A 19,471-nucleotide genomic window follows, 5' to 3' on the forward strand; every position below is an offset into this window, starting at 1 on the left:
GTGGTGAAAGATGTCGGTACTATTGCTGGATAAAAAGGTTTTTGTTCTTATTTTGTACAAACACGGTCACCATGAGACTTCTTATTTATGACCTCTGCTAAAGCTAGATTAACCGGTTTGCCCTCTCTTATCCTGTCTGATTCCCAGGTGGCACAGCCCCAGCCCAATGGGAAGACATTACTGGCACCACCAAGCTTATGTATGCTAATGATTGTGCAAGTTTCACAACCAATGTTTCAGCACGGTAAGGTCACACGTGAAATATGTCAGCCATCATATTATAAAACTAAGTTTAATGTCTTTGCCATCTCAAATAAGCTTGACTGTGATCATAAAACACAAAGATTAGTGTGACAAACTGTGTCATTGTTTCTTCTCAGATTCTGGCTCGCAGACTGTCCTCGGACAGCTGAGGCTGTCTCCTTTGCCAACCTGCTCTACAGAGAGCTGTCAGCTGTACCCTACATGGCCAAGTTTGTGGTGTTTGCAAAGATGAATGAGCTGCGTGAGGGACGCCTGCGCTGCTACTGCATGACCGATGATAAGATGGATAAAACCCTGGAACAACATGAGAACTTCACAGAGGTGGCTCGTAGCAGAGACATAGAGGTCAGTTCAGAGACAAGGGCAGTACATCATACCGAAAACTGTAGTTTTGTTTATTTCCACATTAAGTATTCAAAACCACATACCTTACACTTGATACTTGAACAATAAGGAACAGAGGCCCTGCTTGGGCCTTTCTTTCAGCTTTAGCTAATGCCTGTGTCACATCTTGCAGGTGATGGAGGGAATGCCGCTTCACCTGGAGTGTTCAGGGAATCTTGTGCCAGTGAGGAAGGCCACCCAGCAACCTCGCTGCTTCAGCTTCCAGGCCTTCAGAGATAACCGACTTCCTGTCTCTGTGAAGGTATCACCATTTGGCCTTCTCTTACAAGTCTTTCTTCAGCTTCACATTCTTTGTCTCTCGCTGTTGCTCCACCAGCTCTGTCTCCGCTCTGCATATGTATGTGTCTTCATTGCTTTCCTTGCGTCTGTGTGTCTTAGGTGAGAGACAGCAGTAAAGAGCCCACTGGATTTCTGTCTTTCCTGCGCAAGTCCACTAAGTATGAGGACAGCCAACATGTGCTCTGTAACCTCAACATTAGCATGCCTCCATGTATCAAGGTAAAGCTCCTGAAGTTAGCTTACATGAAGAAGACACATAACGTGCAATTACAGTAATTTTCCCTGAGATGACAGACTTCAGTGATTTTTGCTTGTGACTGGCAGGTTATTGGGAGTGAAGACCGGAGGCGAACTCTGACCCCGCTGGCTTTGAGAGAAAGATACAGTGCACTAAATGAACCTGCTATGGGTATGAGGCTCTCACTCTCCCAAATGTTAAAACAATATAAGGCACGGTGTGATGGCGTTTCTGTTTTTTTGCAAAAGTTGCATTTTTTTTTTTTTTTTTTTTCAACTTACTGCTTCATCTACTGCCTTCTTCCACATACAGAATCAATGAGCGTTGCAATGCAGGCATAATCTCAACTTTACATTTGACAGAGGCAGATGTTAAATTGTCAGTTCTGACCTGTTTCGTGCAGCGTCAATGAGTGCCATGGAGAGGACAGAGCTGAAGATGGCTGTCATTGCAGAGCAGTTGGGATTGAGCTGGGCTGGTAAGTGAACAAGAATTTACCAAATCTGTTTTTATGTGCTGTAAACCTTTCATGTCTACCTTATGTCTAACAAGCTTGCCTAGCTCGCTTCTGATTAAACAAAGTTATTACATGGCAACCAGCCAATGAAACTAATTATTTTCTGTTTTCCTGCCAAGAGCTATAGCTGTTTGACAGACTATTCTGCCTCTTGTGGATAGAGCTACTGTGAAGCCGTGTGCCATTTCAAGAGCAAGACTATGTACACAAAACGGCATGACTCATAGGTGAAATGATACAAATATTTCCCTCACTTGCTTGATTTTCTCTGACTTATTTTCTACACAGAGTTGGCACGCGAGCTTCAGCTCAGTGTGGATGACATCAATAAGATCCGTGTGGAGAATCCCAACTCGCTGCTGGAGCAAAGCTCTGCACTGCTCAACCTGTGGGCCACCCGCGAAGGCAAGAGGGCCAAGAGTGAGTGTATGAGAATCTGAGATTGCTGTGAATTTCTCTCATCCCCTCTTGTCTTTATTTACACCCGTTTCTGCCTCTTTAACCCGGTCAAAGCCAGTTTGGTGTGTAATGGTGTTGCTGTTTGTCCTGGAAACCCCTCCCTTCCTTCTCTTTTCCCTTGTCTGCTTGTGTCTCTCCTTCATGCATCTTCACTGCAGTGGAGAGCCTGTACACAGCTCTGAAGAGTATTGATCGTATGGACATAGTCAACATGTTGGAGGGCCAGCCTCCTCAGACTGCGAGACAAGGGTCCCGTGACTTCAGCAGACGCCGAAACAACGAGAGGGAGCACCTTTCCCCTGGTTTGACCAATGGTAAGTTCGCCTTCCCAAATCCCACAATGCAGCCTTCCCCATGTCCATTTTGCCTTGACCCTGAGCCGTCTTTTCAATAAACATACCTCCCAGTTCTCTAAAAACCCCTGAAGGCAAAGTGAAGTTTGTGTCGTGTCTTTCTTATTTATTTATGCTTCTGTGTATAAAAGCTGCCACAAACATCAAACTTTTGCAGGACTTTACCCGAGCAACATGCAGAGGGACTCAGGACACTCCTACTGTACTACAACCTCTGTAGTGCCTTTGGTTATATAGTTCTCTATTTATTCATTCAATGTGATGGAAAGTAGAGTGAAGTATACAAAAAAGTATGATTGAATGCTGAATTTCTGGAGTTTGTAAGAATACCCCGACTGAATAGCCATCGCGCAAAACACTCCACATTGCGATAAGTAAAGTATCCTATTATAAATAGCTACAATTTTATTAATGTTTGTAATTGTTGTTATTTTGTGCTCCCATGTCAAAGTATTTATTTAGATCAGTCAGTATTTGATTATATTAAGAGTTTTTATTGCCCATTATTACTTTAGAGGGACTACATTTTAGTGTGATATTTTGAAATAAACCAGCACATTGTCATACATGATCAGCCCACATAGATCACACTGTAAGTATAGCCTAGCTTAACTAGACTCCTTACCAGTTGTCAGTCCCCAGACTTTTACTCCTTTTCCTCATGGTTTCCTTCACACATGCATAACCTACATCTTATTGACTCCATTTTCACCTCCGGACTGGTATGAGCTTCCCTTCTTACTGGACTGGTTTGTCTTCTCTGTATCCAGTGCACACGATGAGTCAGTCCCACAGGTGACAGGTCCTATTCTGTGAAAACTGGAGCAATACTCATAGATGTAACAATGCATAGAGATCCGACCATGAGGGTCAAAGGGTGAAAAGGGAGAGGTTCAGATCACAGCTGCAGTGAATCTGATAACCATGTATCTGTCTTGTCTGTCTATCTGTCTGGCTACCTGCCTCCCAAAGGCAGTTCCTGCTTTGATGTTCGGCGTGAAAAAAACGTGGTGGCGCTTTGGATACTTGGATATTGTGTCGTCCGCTAATCTCACAATGATCACAGTCACGGGTTTCAAGAGGATTATGATTTTTTGTCTGGACAGGCTAAAGGCACAATGACCAAGTGGTGGAATCGAATGAATAAATAAATCAGGCAGATAAAGAAAAAATAATAAATCTATAAATGTTTAAAGAAATTGAAATTAAACATCCTGCTACACCCCAAATATAAATATTGAGGTGTACAAAATTTATTTATTTTTCAATTGGTTTCACAGGTTAATTTATTCATTTCATATTAAAGGAGTAGTTTGACATTTTTGGAAATATGCTAGTTTGCTTTCTTGCCAAAAGTTAGATCAGAAGTTTGATACCACTCTCATGTCTTTATGGTAAATATGAAGCTACCGCAAGCAGCTGGTTAGCTTAGCTTAGCATAGCATAAAGACATAAGACAGGGGTAAACAGCTTGCCGGGCCTGTCCAGGCTCTTTTTGTCCAGGTGCAGTATCTTTGCTGGTTTTCTGGTAAAAAAAATTACTGTGCCTGGCCAAGAAATAGTTTTTACACTTTTGTGTTCATATTGGTTAAATAAAGCAGAAATATAAAGTGTTAAATAGATTGTTCAAGGTGCTGGTATAGTAGGTGGATTTTTTTAACCTTTGGACAGAGCCTGTTTCCAATTCTGATGCTAAACAAAGCTAACCAGCTGCTAGTGGTTGCTTCATATTTACCGTGTAAATGTGAGAGTGGCATCTTCTCATCTACCCCTCTGCAACCAAAGCAAATAAGCAAATTTCCCAAAATGTCAAACTGTTTAACCTTTAAGTGAGGGTCAGTCCTGCATATAAAATAAGTATATTTCTGTTTAATAATGAAATAGTGTTTACAGAAAAAGCTGAAAGAATATTCGTTGGACGTATCATTTATACTGCGGCCTTTATTCTATCTTTCTCTATCTGTCTTTCCCTCTTTTTCTCAAAACAGTGTCTGTAGGATTTTAAATAACAGTTTTTCTTCTTAGTTCTAGTGCACCGGTAAGGCTTATTCAAGATTCCTGCTTAGAAGATAACCAAAAATAAACTAGATCATGATAGAGTAAGACCTCTCCGTTCAGACTTTTTTAAGACATTTAAATTCTCTCTGCCTGTGGATGCATGGGGAGTAGTTTTTAGGGCTAATTTTGGTGCACTGAATGTCCTTTTGGGAGCCCTATTTTCATTCCCTGTGAATCTGTCCCTCTCTCTGTGTTTCTCCGGACATGTCATCTGCAGCCTAGCCGTCCTACTCTTCCTCCTTCTCACTCCTCTCCGAACTCTGACCTCATGCCGACCTCATGTTGACCTCTGACCCACATCTTTATCTTCTTCTTTTTCTTTTTTGCGACTAGTCGTGCATTTTTCTTTATTTTTGTGCTCTTGAAAACCCCACCTTTTTAAGTGTCCGCTCTGTGACCGAAACCCCTCACGCAAACTGTGTACTCAGCACCCACTGGGAGGGGGGAGGTGACCCTCGCTCTCTCTCGCTGTTTCTGTCTGTGATCATCATCCTATTTTATATTCCTCCTTCTCTCTTGCGGCCTTTCCTTTCTCTTTTTCCCACTCTGTTCTTTGCCTCCTTTCCCATCCCTTCTTTCCCTGCTCTCCTGCATGTGCATGTGGCTGACTTTCATCGCTCATCTCCCACTGTGTTTGCATGGAGACACTGGGAAGAGGGGCAGAAGTAAACCTGGCTTGGAGATGAGTCAAACGCTGCATTTGCACCTAATGCTGCCTGACCAACAGACATATATCTTTGCATGGCATGCATACTGAGAATGACTCTACAGTCTGTCTCTGTTCCTCCTCAGTGATCTGTCCCACGGGGGGTAAAAAAGGCCACAAACCTTTTTTTGTGAACTTTGTTGTTTGCTCCGTTCATGTATGAATGTTGTGGTTGTTTTGTATGTCACTGATTCTATGTGTAAACTGTGAAATATATGTTTTGATGTCTTTGTGAGTGTTGTACGAGGGTCAATTTGATATTGTTCCTCTCCTAATTGTAAATGTGCTTATTGTTTAATGTGAACTCATCAATCAGTCTGTGTGAGTGTATCAGTGTGAGCGTCTTTATGTGTGTTTTAAGCCTACTGTAAGTGTTTTTGTCTTCCATATACATGTGTGGCCAGTGTATGAGCAAAGTGAGTATATTCCCTTTACGTGAGCTTCACTGCTTTGTTTTGTTTTTTTTATTTATGTCTTTCAATCTGGGGGGTCAGGCAATCCCAGCCACATTTTTCATATTTCACACTCCCTTATTTTCCAGATCTTTCTTTCACCAACATTGCCTCGTCAACTAACATGGAAAGAGAGGACTGACAAACTCATTCATTAAGTTAATGTCTCGTGCTATATTTTGTGGTGTCACCAAAAAACAGACTCTATATTACACTCTACATTATAATCATGGCTTCAGGTCCTGATATATCGTACATTTCACAAAAACATAGACTAACACCAAATCCATATTTCCAATACACACCACATTCCCAGGAGAAATGTGTTCAGGTATTTACTACTAGTCATTTCTTTCCAAATTAGACTTTGTCTTATTCGTCATATATTTAAACATAGGAATACAGTAGTTTAATCACTCAGCAGCTTCAGTTTCATTTAAATTAGTAGAATTAGTTGTAATTCAAATTAATTAAGTAAGTAAGTAATTAATCTATTACTGTTATATTACATAGATTTAAACTCCCAGTTCTAGTAGTACAATAAAATATATAAATCTCCAGAGTCAAAGTCAGTGCTATTTACAGCATTTTTTTGTCTTTTAACTTCATAAAATAAAGCACTTAACAAAGAAAATGTAGTATTGTATAACTAAGCAGTGTGTGTGTCTCACACACACACACACACACACATTTCTATAGACAACAGTCAGCAGTTGAGAGGCTGAGGGAGAAAACAGAAAGTAGGACAAGAGGTCTTTCTGGCTGCTTGGTGTCACAAATATCTCCTGCACTCTCAGCAGTACTCAACAGCAGTACTGCCAACCATGAATCAAGTTACACCCCACACTCAGCACTGTTTTCTCATCCCTGTACAGTATACACACACACAGTCGCTCTCTCTGCATGCACACACAAGGGGGAATCGCCTCATCTTGCTCTTATCTACATACTGTGTGCCCTGCGCTACATCTCCTATTTCATCCTCTGGTTAATGTACTCCCTGGTAACATGTCCTGGAGTGTTACAGTCACAGTACCACTCACACTTTGCTTTACCTACATTGCCATTCATCAAAACATTTTGTCCTGGGTAGTTGGTGATTTGTAGGATAATTCATTCAGTATGATCAGGTTAAAAGACGGATACAAGGCAGATTTTATGTATATCTGCAGACTCTTAACAGTCTTTAACCGGATCTTTCTTAGTTTTTTGTGCAATATGCTGTTTTTAAAACATTCCTGCTGCTGTGACATTGTGCTTTATCATGCCAGGTCTACCTTTCCAAAAAAGAAAATATATTGTTATGTCATGGGTGTTCAAGACAGTTGTAGGAGTGACCTGAGTCCACACCACATTAACAATGTGCAGTTTTGCTAATTGATATAATTGCACTTCAATTACTATATATAAGTATAAGTAAGTATAAATTATGTTTGAGGCAGCAACCATGTGACTTTCACAATAGAAAGAAAATCAAGTATACTGTATGTCTTTGCATATATCAGCAATACTATAGGTTATGTTTATTTAGCTGTGTTATATTGAATGCATATTAATAAATACATGTGTCAGTGAGAGAGTAAGCAGCTAAGTGGAGTTTGCTGGTGTGTGTGTGTGTGTGTGTCTGTCTGTGTGCGTGTGTGTGTGTGTGTGTGTGTGTGTGTGCGCATGTGTGTGTGTGTGTGTGTGTGTGTGTGAGGAGAGAATGAGATTGCCTGCGTGCATGCTATCCAGCCTGACAACAATATTAACCTGCCTGTTTTTCGAGTGGGTTTGAAAGCATGCATAACTGAGCGGTGAGCGTATGTGTGTGACCGTATGAGACAGAGAGTGAGAGAGTATGTTTATGGCATGTGTATGTGTGACAAAGTGTGTGTCCCTGCCGCACAGGTGTGTGTCCCAGCCCCAGGTTGGGGGCAGAGGCAGTAATTCCTGTCCGTCTCCCTGCAGGTAGCAGCCAGCAGAGCAGCACCAGTCACTGCTGGGTCCGAAACTCAGTGCCAGTGTCTCTCAGTCCATCTGGCTGTGTCTGTTGCTGCTGCCGCTGCTGCTCTCGCCGTCAGCGCTGGCTGATCGAGCTTGACAAACCCTCTTCTAAAAGCTGCCCTTGCTGTCTTGTCCTAAGCTCCTTGCACCTTTCTTTCAGCTCCTATTGTCTTGCCCCCCCCCCAACCCCACTCCTTTCCCCTTTGTCCCTTCAGCCTCCTCTACTCCTCCCCTAGATGCCCAGCTCCTGGGCAGGGGCACTTACCCCCTCCCGGGGTCCCGGTGCTGTGGGGGTGAGGTGGGGAGCGAGGCGGGGGGCCGGGTGTCAGTGTGCCTCTCTCTGTCTCGCTCCAGGTTATGGGCTCGCGCAGGAAGAGCTTCTCTCACCAGCCTCCATGCAGTACAGCCTGCCCTCTCCGCTGGGTGCTGAGCCTTACTGGCAGGAAGTCTCCAGCCTGGACTGTGCACCCATTGCTACAACAGAAGAAGACACCCTCATGGAGATGTCTGATGTGCAGGTGTGGCCCTCAGGGAACAGCCCCTCCCTGGTCCCTGTGGAGGACTCCTCGCTGGAGTGCAGCAATGCTGACGACTCAGAAGGTCTGCTGGGGCTGCCGTATGGAAGTCTGGGTCGGCCGGCTAGTCAGGCCAGCGCAGCCAGCGGAGGGGGTGGGGTGCTGAGTGGCTCCATTGAGCTACCCGAAGACGATTCAGAGATGGGCGTTGACTCGCTCAGCACTGCCACGCCAGCCTCGCTTGGGGGCACCATCGCCGGGATCAATCTTAATGGGCTGAACAATGGTCAGGGGTCAGAGGCAAGTTCGGAGGCATCAGCATTCGCCAGTATCACTGGTGGAGATGGAGCTGGAGGAGGAGGAAGAGGAGGAGAGATGGGCTCAGTGGAAGGGCTTTCTCTTGTTGCAGGACAGCAAAGGGTGTATGCTCGGCTGAGTGAGTCACCTGGTCTGAGCTGTGTTGCAGATCGGAATGGAGACAGGTAAGACCTCTGTCTGCCTCTCAGGTGACAAAGTCACAATCACACCAACAAAGCAATAGATCTGTGCTAACATTCTACTATTTATTGCATGCGAGTGGTGAACTGGAGTTTTTTGAACATTTCTTGCAGAGGACATGGTGCTAAGGGGTTATGATAAGTTGTTTTACTTTACTTGGAGTAAGCATGTTCAATATGTGTACCACCTCCATATTTGATCCATTGCTTCTTTCCAGGTCAGGTAATGGTGGAAATGGAGGTGGTGGAGGCTCTTTCCTTTCCTACCTGCAGGAACAGTCAGGCCCAGGGTGGATCCCTGTCACTGACCCTACACAGGCCTGGGTGGGCAGTCAGCCTAAACCCAGGCAGGCCATGGAAACCATGATGTCATCAGTATGTAACACCGTGGACGCAGACCAGACCCACATGTCTCAGGAGGCCTTGCTTCAGCCTGTGAGGGACATGGGGCATTCGGAGATCTTAAGGGGGCACTTCAGAGGTACCCAGCCGTTTGAGAAGGGTTTGGGCTTCCCACACAGGGTACCAGAGCTGAGGGCCTGGGATGACGTGCGCCTTAAGGGCCAGGTGAGCGTGTTGCTCCTCCAATGTAAAATAAGATATATGACAAGTAGTCAATTATACAGATATTGCCATCAGAGAAGTTACTACAATTCATCCTGAGGGGGGCATGAACGTGTATACCAAATTTTATACCACCCTATAAATGTCAAGCTCATGGTGGCTTTAGAGGAAAAGTCAGGTGATCACCAAGTAGGATTCATCCTCTGGTGGACCATGAATGTCACATGTACAAATCTTCATGGCAATCCATCAAATAGTTGTTTGGATATTTCCATCTGGACCAAAGTGGTGGAACGACCAGGAGACAGACATTGCCATCCCTAGATGTAGCAAGAAAAATACAGTGATTTCTGTAAATGGATTTTAACTATGATGTACCATAGATTCAACCAGCCTTTAGCAGGAAATCCTTTGACGTATAGCAAAACAGATCAGACAAGAAGAAGAAGTCTGGTGCATTTTGTCAGAAGTCCTAGATTCTAAAAAAACTACATAAAGTTCAGACTTAAAGTTTAAATGAGCTATAGATGATTCATGATAGATCCTAGAAACATAAAGCAAACAAACATTCATACACAAACACAAACACACACACACACACACACACAGTTTAGGGCCCAAGATGGGCACAAACAGCATGTCCAGCCAAATATAGCAAGCATTCTCACTGTCCAGCTCATGTTACCACCCAATCACTTCCACGTGTTAACTTCCTGGCACAACACCACCACATCACACTGTAAAGGACAATCTAAGCCGTGAAAGTGTGTGAGAGTAGAAATAACGTGTTGCTTTTATGGCCTTTGTGGTCTTGCTTTGGAATGTGGTTTATACTGGTGAAGAAAAAGCCCTTTAGCTTGGCTCAGTCTCACCTTGGCTTTTGTAGCATTTGGATGCAGCGTGTTGCAGTGCTACATAATTGTAGTGTGCTTTTGAGGAAACATGCCTATTAGGATGTGTGGATGAGGAATAGTTTGTAGTTTAAAGTAATGAGTACCTGAAGAAAATCAGAGGGGTTCTTAGTGCTCTTACCATAGCACACAGAGCCACACTGGACTAGCCAGTGGTATTTAAAGCCCACAGATCACATGGCCAGAAAGAGAGAGAGGTGCGAATAGAAGCATATAGAAGCCTCCCAAGGTTGCTTTTGCTTGGATTTGATGTCATTGAGTGGGTACATCTGACCTGACAGTGGGAAGGAGACGGAATAGAGACCTGAGGAAAGGGCCCGTTGCCCCAGCTAATCGAAGACTGATATGAACTGAATGACAAACAACCAAACTGCAACTGAACCAGTGACGGACAGCGGCAGGCTGCAGCTGTTACGTTTTCTCTCAGCTCAGAGAAGGGCTGCATGTGAAACTTAAGGCTGAGGGAGTGGATTGTCGTGTGTGTGGGCTGCGTTGATTTGCTGGGAATCAAAGTGGGGTGATGTGGGCCCTGGTGACAGAGCTCCTCTTCAGCTTTGTGCTGCTGGCTTTCCTGGTCATCAGCTGTCAGAATGTCCTCCACATAGCCAGCGGCTCTGTGCGGTCTGTGCTCAGCTACATACACGCTCAGCTGGACCGTGAGCTTGGTGAGGTCGAGGGAGTGGCCGATGAAGAGGAGAACGTCACCACCAGAGTGGTTCGCCGCAGAGTCATCCTCAAGGTACAGGGGGACAGGACTGTCGAGCAGAAATTTGGAGAGAGGATTTAAAGGCAGGAAAACAACAACCGCAGGAGAGAGAAAGAGAAAACACTGTTTTTTTAAAGGCTGAAGGATGCAGTGTATCTGATCAAATGCAGGTTAGGTTTGTGGTAATAAGGGTAAATGATTTGACAGGGTTTACTGCACTTGAGTGGAGTGGGTGTGACAAAAATGACTGTCAAGATTTACTAGTACACTGTGCACATAAGGAAATGTTGACTTTGTTGTATATGACAACAACAAAAACTAAATTGATTCAGTACAATAATGATCATTCGTCCTACAATAATTGGGTTATGTTAAATTACCATCAAATTACTGTGCGTAGGAAGCTAAATTTATCTTGTGCTGTTACAGATGTAAATAGATTGTCTTAGGCTCAACAAGTTTGGGCTCGAGTTCTATTAAAAAGCCGTAGGGCATTTTCTTCCTAATGTATCTCAGACTGTGTCAACTGTAACACAAATGTTGACAAGTTCTATTCAGGTCTCTACAGACTCGACAGGCAATTGTTCTCGCTTGTCCGGTGGTAGGAATTTCTTTGAGGCTATAAATAGCTGCATAGACACAATGCAAATTATTAGGGCCAATAACAGCATTGTCTTAAACTTCATGAACTGTAATTATAAGTGTTGCCTAGAGACATTTGTGAACAACATGGGTCCCAAATGTTGAATTTACATGCTCCTACACACAACCCTCCCATCCCTCACCCATCTGTTGATCTTCCTCTCTGTGTTTCCAATTAGTGGAGGGGTTTATGGAATTCAAATAATTACACTGCACTGACAGCTATCATAACATGCTTCAAGTCCATAATTTACTGGGTGCTACTTTTCTTTCCACCATCCTGAGTTTGCTTAACTTTTTAACTTTGGGAATTCATGTCTTGTAGCAGTTACACTTAAATGTAAGCCCAGCACTTTCAAGAGTAAGAAAGAGCAGTTTATGGTTTCTTCAAAAACATTGTTAAGGGTGCAAATGCTGCTCTGTCCACAGGGCGATGAAGTTGAAGACCTTCCTGGGGAGCAAGTAAGCGAGGAACAGTTCACGGATGAACATGGAAACATTGTCACAAAAAAGGTCAGCAACACGTTTTTATAATTTATTCGTAAACTGCGGTCCATTAATTGTTTCCCTTATGTCACTGTCACAGTACTCACTCAGCATCTCTCCACAGAACTAATAATCATTACAAAGCTCATCAGCATTCATCACATACAACATTACACTATATATATATATGTGTGTGTGTGTGTGTGTATATATATATGTATATATACTGTATGTCCCCAAAAAAATATCTATTTTTGTAAAAGATGATGACTTCACCATAACCATTTCTTTATATTTCACCAACGCTGTCTTTTCACTGCCTTATTCCCACTCTCTGCTCCCACCCATCACTCTCTCCCACCCTCCTGTGTGCGTTTGTGATAGATTGTGCGTAAGGTTGTGCGCAGAGGGAAGGGTTCAGGTGAGGAGGGGGTTCAGGAGGTGAGCGTGGAGGGCTCTCTGCAGGACGCCAACGAGCTGGAGGTTGATGCTGAGCAGTTCATGAGCTACGCCATCCTGGGCCGGGACAGCAGCAAGGTGGGCTTCTGATCTGCAGACAGCTCTCACCTGAGGCTCCCGTTATTAGCTAGGATGTGCAAGGAGCACTTTGTGTTCAAATGGACTGAATCAGATCAGATGATAACAGCTGAACACCATCTGTTGAGGTCTTGTTTGATTTTAATGCATGTAGTAGCTAGTTTATATTGAACAGGGGACTTGGTTCTGCAGTGAGCTTGAAAGTCTCATCTTACCTGGGTTTCCCATGTGCTCCCCAACAGTCCTGGAGTAGCTTAACTGCATGAGCTTTGGTGTTAAAGGCTAAGAACACAGTTTGTGTGTGTGGTGTCATAATCTTAAAAGCAATAGCCCTGTTTTATTAAATGTCGTTCAACTAGCGAAGATTGAGTGGTTGGTTGGTTGTTTGATTGCTGACCTTCAGTTACATTAATCTCCATCCAAACATTATTTCCTCATGTTCATCTCCTGCATGCAAGAGTACGTATGAGTCCACTTTGCTCTGGTGCTGTTATTGCTTTGGGTAAAGTGCTCACAGTTCATCATTTTAGTCATCACTGATTCGCACCTACACTTCCTATGTTTGTTTCTTGCACATTAATGACTGAACGAATTGATTGTGGCTTATTGCAGTGGCTATATTTTCCATTATGTCCCTGTCAGTTATCTCAATGACTGGCACTTCTGTCTTCTTTGCCTTCATTAAAGTTTATAGTCCTTCAACTGTGACTGTGTGCTGTATCACTCAAACCTGCAGGGCTCTGTGCATCAGAGCTGGGTCAAATATTATTTACAATCTTTTTTTTTTTTTTTTACTTTACCTGCAGGAAGTAGCAGAGGATTGGGGTTTTACACATCAAGACAATTCAGAATATTTATGTGTCCATAAACTTGTGTAAACTTTCTTGCACTTTGTGCATTGTCCTATGTGGTCAGACCCCATCCATCTTAAGAAATCAATTCAAAAGTATGTTTGCAAATATTATTTGACACAGGTCTACTCTGAATCCCAAAGACTGCAGATGTTTCTGATGCCCTTTTATCTTCAACTGTCTTTCCAACTGTCACCCATCACTTCTGTTCTTGCTTGACTGTTTATACATAAATTCTTTCTTTTCCCCCTCTTGCCTCTCCCTTCACTTATTTGTCTCTCACTTTTCTATTACATCTCATCTGTTGTTTTTCTGTCCTCTCTTTCCTTGTGGCACTATTTCCTTCCTGTGTTGTTCCATTTCTGTTTTCCTCCCTCAACTTTTTCTCACTCTCCCTTACTAACGTTCCCTCAACCTCTTGTTCTGCTCCTGTCATCCCACCTGTTCTTAATCCTTGCTCCTCGTCTGCCGCCAACCCCTTCCCCCCTGACGTAGCCCGATACTGTGGATATGAAGAAAGGTGCTCAAATAGTGAAATGTGCCAGTCTGCGGAGAGTTAAGCAGTGAGGCAGACTGAGTGCTGCGTCCCCGCAGGTATGGGACTGACCCACAGTGCCTCTTGTGACCTGTGGGCTAGACCATTTAATCCAGTCTGTCTGGATTAAATGCATCTGAATGTACCTTTAATTCAATACTAATGATATGTAATGTGATGCTGGCACAGCAAAATTACACTTCATTACATCTTCAGTTTAACAAATGGTTTAAATATAAATTACACACAAAAAAAGAAGATGCCCATAATTAGTTTCATCAGGAAATGGAGACATTTCATTAAAAACGTTTCTCTAGAATATAATTGATTTTGGTATATAGTTTCAGTCAGTATTAATGCAGGTGATATGGAGTACAAACACACATAGACACCATATAACCCTGAGGTGATACTTAATGTCCCAGTAATTTTCTTTTTTTTTTTTAGTTTTACATTTCACATTCTTCCAATTATTACTACCTGAACAATAGACATTCAGCTGCTTGCCTTCTGGCAATTGCTTTGTCATGTTTACTTCAGATGTATGGACTTATATTTGTGAAGAATAGCAAACACACAAATAAATGTATTGGGCACAGAATTGATTTTTGTTTATTTAAATTAAATCATTCTTATCTACATGCAAAAAATACGTTTCTGTGTCCCATTGTGCACTCAATATGATGACTTACAGATGGATAACACATGTTTGATGCAAATAGATCATTACTGCTCTGCAATAAATTATGTCAGGCCAATTCATTTCTTCGTGTATGTTGTGACAAGCTGGAAAAGGGTTGTCACAATGTGCACTCAGCAAACCAAAAAGGATCTTGTAAAGTGACAGCTCTCAAAGTCAAAGCTGCAAGGCCATTTGTCCTTTGAGTTGCTATCTGGAGCCACTGTGGTGTGTGTGTGTGTGTGTGTGTGTGTGTGTGTGTGTGTGTGTGTGTGTGTGTGTGTTTCATGATTTTATATCCCGGTGGGGACTTTAACCTGAATGCACCTTAACCTTAATGGGTTAAGGTTATATGAAGGGTTAAGGTCAGGCATGTAGTTTAGATGGTTAGGGTAAGGGGCTAAGGAATGCATAATGTCAATGAGATGTCCCCACAGGGATAGAGAAACAAACGTGTGTGTGTGATTTGCTCTTTCTAACATAAAGGCCATGACATTCCTGAGATTACTGATATTTCAAGCAACTTGCTACTGAATGTTAAACCACTTTTGCCAACCATGCTTCTGCAGAACTAATGCGTTGTTTAATAGTGTTATAGTGACTAATTAAAATAAGAGGGTGATATATGAGCATCAATTAAGGGGAATTTCAAAGATGAAACAGTTTATCCAAAGCCATTTTAATGACTGCATATAGCAGTATACATATCTCTGACTCAAAAACAGATTTGTATTGACTTACTGCAACTTGCATGTCACCTGCTCTGTAGTTTTTGCTGTAGTCGGATGTAGCAAGACAAAACTGTAGCTTTTCCTAAATCAGCGTGTTTCCCTCTCTCCACAGAGTTCTCCGCAGGATTCAACCTCTTCACCAAACCCATCCTATATGGACACATGACCAGCAGCAGCTGACAGGAAGAACATAGATAAAAGGCAGATGGACCGAAATGAAGGGCAACAGACACCAACGCCATGACAACCACAGTGGCTCTGCCGACTATCAGCACGCACCGGAAGAGAAGGATATGGATTTACTTGTAGTTTTTATTACCTTTTTTTTTAAAGAAATTGTGGAGAAAAAAATATACTTACTAGGCTAGAAGCATGATTTCGTATAAAACAAAAACCAAACACAAACAAAAAAAACTAGCAACCAAAACGTGCTTCCTGTTATCTGTATCAGCATGAGTGACTGCTGCCGCATGGCCTGTCTTTAACTACAAATACTGAGGGAATACAAGGGAGGGAAAATGGGAGGGGAGGAGACACTGCTGTGTGGGACAGGCATGTAATGTTGGGTATGGTCAATCATTGGCCTGTTTTCAAAACCAACAGGGGAAAGTTCATCAGTTAAAAAAGGGAGACTAAAATACTGAAAATTACATAATCTCTAGGCAACAGGTTACTCGCCCTCCTCCCTGCCACTAAGAGCATCACAACCTAGTTTTAAACCTGTCCCAGTGCTCTTAAAGTCCAGTAAAGCTACAATTATCACCCAAGGATATTGGTGTTGTACATAATATCGTATGCACTAAAATGCTCTACGTGACTGTGTGTTACGTGTGTTTATGTTCTGAGATCCCTATGCGATGCCACTGATGCTGCTGTTTCAGGTACATACGAATTTCCTCCCCTGTTTTTCTCGTTTGGTTCGTTTGGTCTGAACCTATATATAATTCTATATATCTTGAGATCTTTGTGGGTACAAGAACATACAAATGTCGTGTCGCTCTGCCTGTTTTAAACGTCAGATTTTTGTGTGTCAAGTTGTTTGTTTCTTTGTGCTTTCCATGTGCTTTCGCCCTTTGCTTTTGACATGTCAAACTGTAGAGGGAAGACATACTGTAAGTCATTTACTGTACTGATGGTGTTTTTGAGCTTTGGGAGGCGGGTTTCTGCAGTGAACCCGCCTCCCCGACCTTCCCTCAGAGTGGTTTGCCTTGTGGAGAGCGTGACAATGAGATAATTGGCAGAGTGACAGTGAGTGACAGATTATAATGAGAGATTAACAACCCCACTCCTCCGCCTTTTCTTGTCCCCAGAGTGTTGTATCCTTGTGAGGTTTTGTGTTAATCAGATGTCTGTCTGAGCCAAAATCCAAATACCCGTCTTCTCCCTCAGTCTTGGCCCTTATCGCCCTACCTCCACCTCTCAACCCCGTCACCCCTCCAGTCAGCCTCTCAGAGTAGATGTAGCAGTCCTGACCACCTCCAGCAAGGGGCAGGATCCCACCTTCGGCAGTGTCTGTCTGACATCACACATGAGGTGCACTTATAGACCATCTCACCACCACCCGAAGATGTCACTTAATGAGGGTAAAGTAGCTGAAACGCTGGTAATAATGTAGCACTGGTTTGACTGGGTAAAAGATACAGAGTCAGCTGGAGAAAGGAAAGTATCGTGTCGAGGATGTGTTGAGCTTTGATGTTTGTCTCCTTGGTAATTCTGTGGAGTGTAGCAAAGACAGTCAGTCACCAATCACTGTGATGAGAAACTGTAATACTGACCCGCAACTGTGAGCCTGACCCTTCTCGAAGCGTGGCCCTTGTTTCACTCCTTTCTTTAGTGTTACGTCTTTTTTTCCCCTCATGATTTACTGTCTTAACTGTGCTTCAGGAGACGCAATAACTGCTTACAAAAGGAAAGGATTGTTTGCATTAGTGTGTTTGAGTGTGTGTTTGAGTGTGACAGAGAGAGCGAGGATTTTAGGATCATAGTTCATGTTCTTCCTAAACTCGAGCTTTCAGTCTGTTTATCACAGCTTTAGGCTACTCCTCACTCCATTCTGAAATGATGTCAGTGCATTAGTATCCCACATTTTATCACTCTGCCTCTCTAGAAAAGAAAACGTTTAAGTTCTACACTAATATTGGGCGAGTATTGGTATGAGTTCATACCAGCCATCCCATCTGCAAAGTGCCCAGTGTCTGTTTTTGTTACTCATCAGGTAATGTAGGTGTGTTTAGTCATAATTTTTAAACCTTAATGACATTCATATGCACCTTGAAAGAAATCCTATTTTATGTGTGTTTGTGTGTGTGATTTTAATGTCACATATTTAGTCCTGGATATTGGGACATTGGTGAAGTTGTGATAATAACACAAGGAAGTAATATTCCAAATGGACAAAGAGCAGAGGCTCTCAGATTATATGTGTAATTCTAATTCACATTTTTTAAAGTTGATTTACCTCAATAAGCGTGCCATCTCACATGATATCATTATCCTTACATGCATTTATTTCAAACATTATGTCAGACATTGAATGCTTTATTATGGAAATGTACTGCAATAATCACCCCTCAATAAGTGTTTGTTCAGTATGGCTTCACAGCCAGAGATGATGAATGTAAAGTCTTGGTATACCGTAAGTCTTGTTATAAAGTAGTCATCTGTGTTGGCTCTGTACTTTAGTAGATGAAAGAGTTGATCATCAACATTCATGACAAACATAGATACAAATCATTTAGGAGGAGAGATATAAAGAGAGAAGCCTCAAATGGGTTTTGGACACTTATCCCTTCAGATATTATTTCTATTTTATTATCTTTTATTAATAACCACAAAAAGTTAGATGTCAATAAAGATTACACAACAGTGTAACTGTGTATTACCCCTTATGTTATAGCATACGGTCTGCTCTCTAAGGGCTCATAATTATAATATGCTTGGGTATGTTTCTGAAGCAGGGGCTGTTTATACTTCCACTGCTGATGTCAGGGTTAGTGCGAGCCGGGGTGGGGGTGGGAGGGTGTCTGATGAAAAGACAATGAAAGGTAGCAGTTTGGAGTGAGATGGAAGGCTCGGTGGCTCCGACGGCTAGTCTTTCGAGATGACAAGCATTTTTTCCTCAACACAACCCACTCCTGTTCTATTTCCACCCCCTTACCAAATATAAGACTGAGACAATTCTAAGGCTTCCACACGGTGACACTTTGAATGCGGTTTAAACGGACGAGTACAACTAAGTGCAAGAAGATGGAGGATTGGTTACGTAAGAAAAATGAACAATGGAAAGCCCTGCACTGAGGGACCACTGAGATGATGCCATGCACCAAGTTCATGCAAAAATATTAACTGTTGCAAAAACTAGAGAACACATGTATATTCCTTTAGAATGGATTGAAGACATTATTAACGCAATAGCATATTACTCAATACTAAGGAATGCAACTGCGCACATGCACAGAAAATGTTTTTAACATAAAAGGCTATATATGAAATATATGAAAATATATAAATATATATATTTACTTAGAATGCTATGCACCCTTTCTTGTCAAATGGGATTCTAGTTATGTTATGGATGTACTTTTAGCATCATACAGCTGTAGCTACCAAGAGACTGTTGAGTTCTGGGTAATGCCTGCAACCTGGGGATAAATAGGGGTCTTGTGGGTATTTTAACCTGTTTTGTTTGCTTTTTTTATTGTTATGGAGAGTTGAACACGAATTTAAAATATAAATGTAAAAGCCTTTTAATCCAATCAAATCCGAGGACATCTATTGACAATTTACTCTGTACACCAGCTCAACATTTACAAAATTAATAAAGAAATGAAATGTCTTTGTGTATAGCGTGTATGCTTTTGTGTTAGACATTTACTTCACATGCCCCAACTACCAATGATCATACGGTAGTTTTGACCAAACAAAGTATTACGAACACGCTGGATTGCCCCAGGCCTTGTCCTGTGCCTACTGCTGAGCAGAAATATGAAGATGATTACATGTCATTAGGCTTTAAACACAGTACCAAATGTTTAACATAATGATCTCTAGCAGAGCTTCTCTTTGAAGCTCTATTAAAGTAAGCATATAAATAGACAAAT

At 42.3% G+C, this 19,471-nt stretch overlaps 1 protein-coding gene across 3 annotated transcripts in view; it reads left to right on the plus strand.

Annotated features, from left to right (window-relative positions):
* ank1a (ankyrin 1, erythrocytic a) overlaps positions 1-19,206 on the plus strand; it is a 109,765-nt gene extending 90,559 nt beyond the window's left edge. The window contains exons 33-46 of one of the 3 annotated variants that reach the window (XM_038703876.1): positions 148-244; positions 381-609; positions 782-910; positions 1,048-1,167; positions 1,273-1,357; positions 1,590-1,664; positions 1,992-2,123; positions 2,321-2,476; positions 8,072-8,714; positions 8,948-9,296; positions 11,982-12,065; positions 12,423-12,575; positions 13,922-14,020; positions 15,484-19,206. In XM_038703876.1, coding sequence (XP_038559804.1) covers positions 148-244; positions 381-609; positions 782-910; positions 1,048-1,167; positions 1,273-1,357; positions 1,590-1,664; positions 1,992-2,123; positions 2,321-2,476; positions 8,072-8,714; positions 8,948-9,296; positions 11,982-12,065; positions 12,423-12,575; positions 13,922-13,993 — 2,324 coding nt within the window. In that variant the 3' untranslated portion in view covers positions 13,994-14,020; positions 15,484-19,206. Of the gene's footprint in view, positions 1-147; positions 245-380; positions 610-781; positions 911-1,047; positions 1,168-1,272; positions 1,358-1,589; positions 1,665-1,991; positions 2,124-2,320; positions 2,477-8,071; positions 8,715-8,947; positions 9,297-10,086; positions 10,944-11,981; positions 12,066-12,422; positions 13,278-13,921; positions 14,021-15,483 lie in introns of those variants that run through there. The other 2 variants (XM_038703873.1, XM_038703874.1) reach the window with 2 other exon arrangements.
* Positions 19,207-19,471: the final 265 nt, after the last annotated feature.

Source organism: Micropterus salmoides, unplaced genomic scaffold (genome assembly GCF_014851395.1).
Source record: "Micropterus salmoides isolate LMB-PRFRI ecotype aquatic unplaced genomic scaffold, ASM1485139v1 Ms_hic_scaffold_7, whole genome shotgun sequence".
NCBI classification, from domain to species: domain Eukaryota; kingdom Metazoa; phylum Chordata; class Actinopteri; order Centrarchiformes; family Centrarchidae; genus Micropterus; species Micropterus salmoides.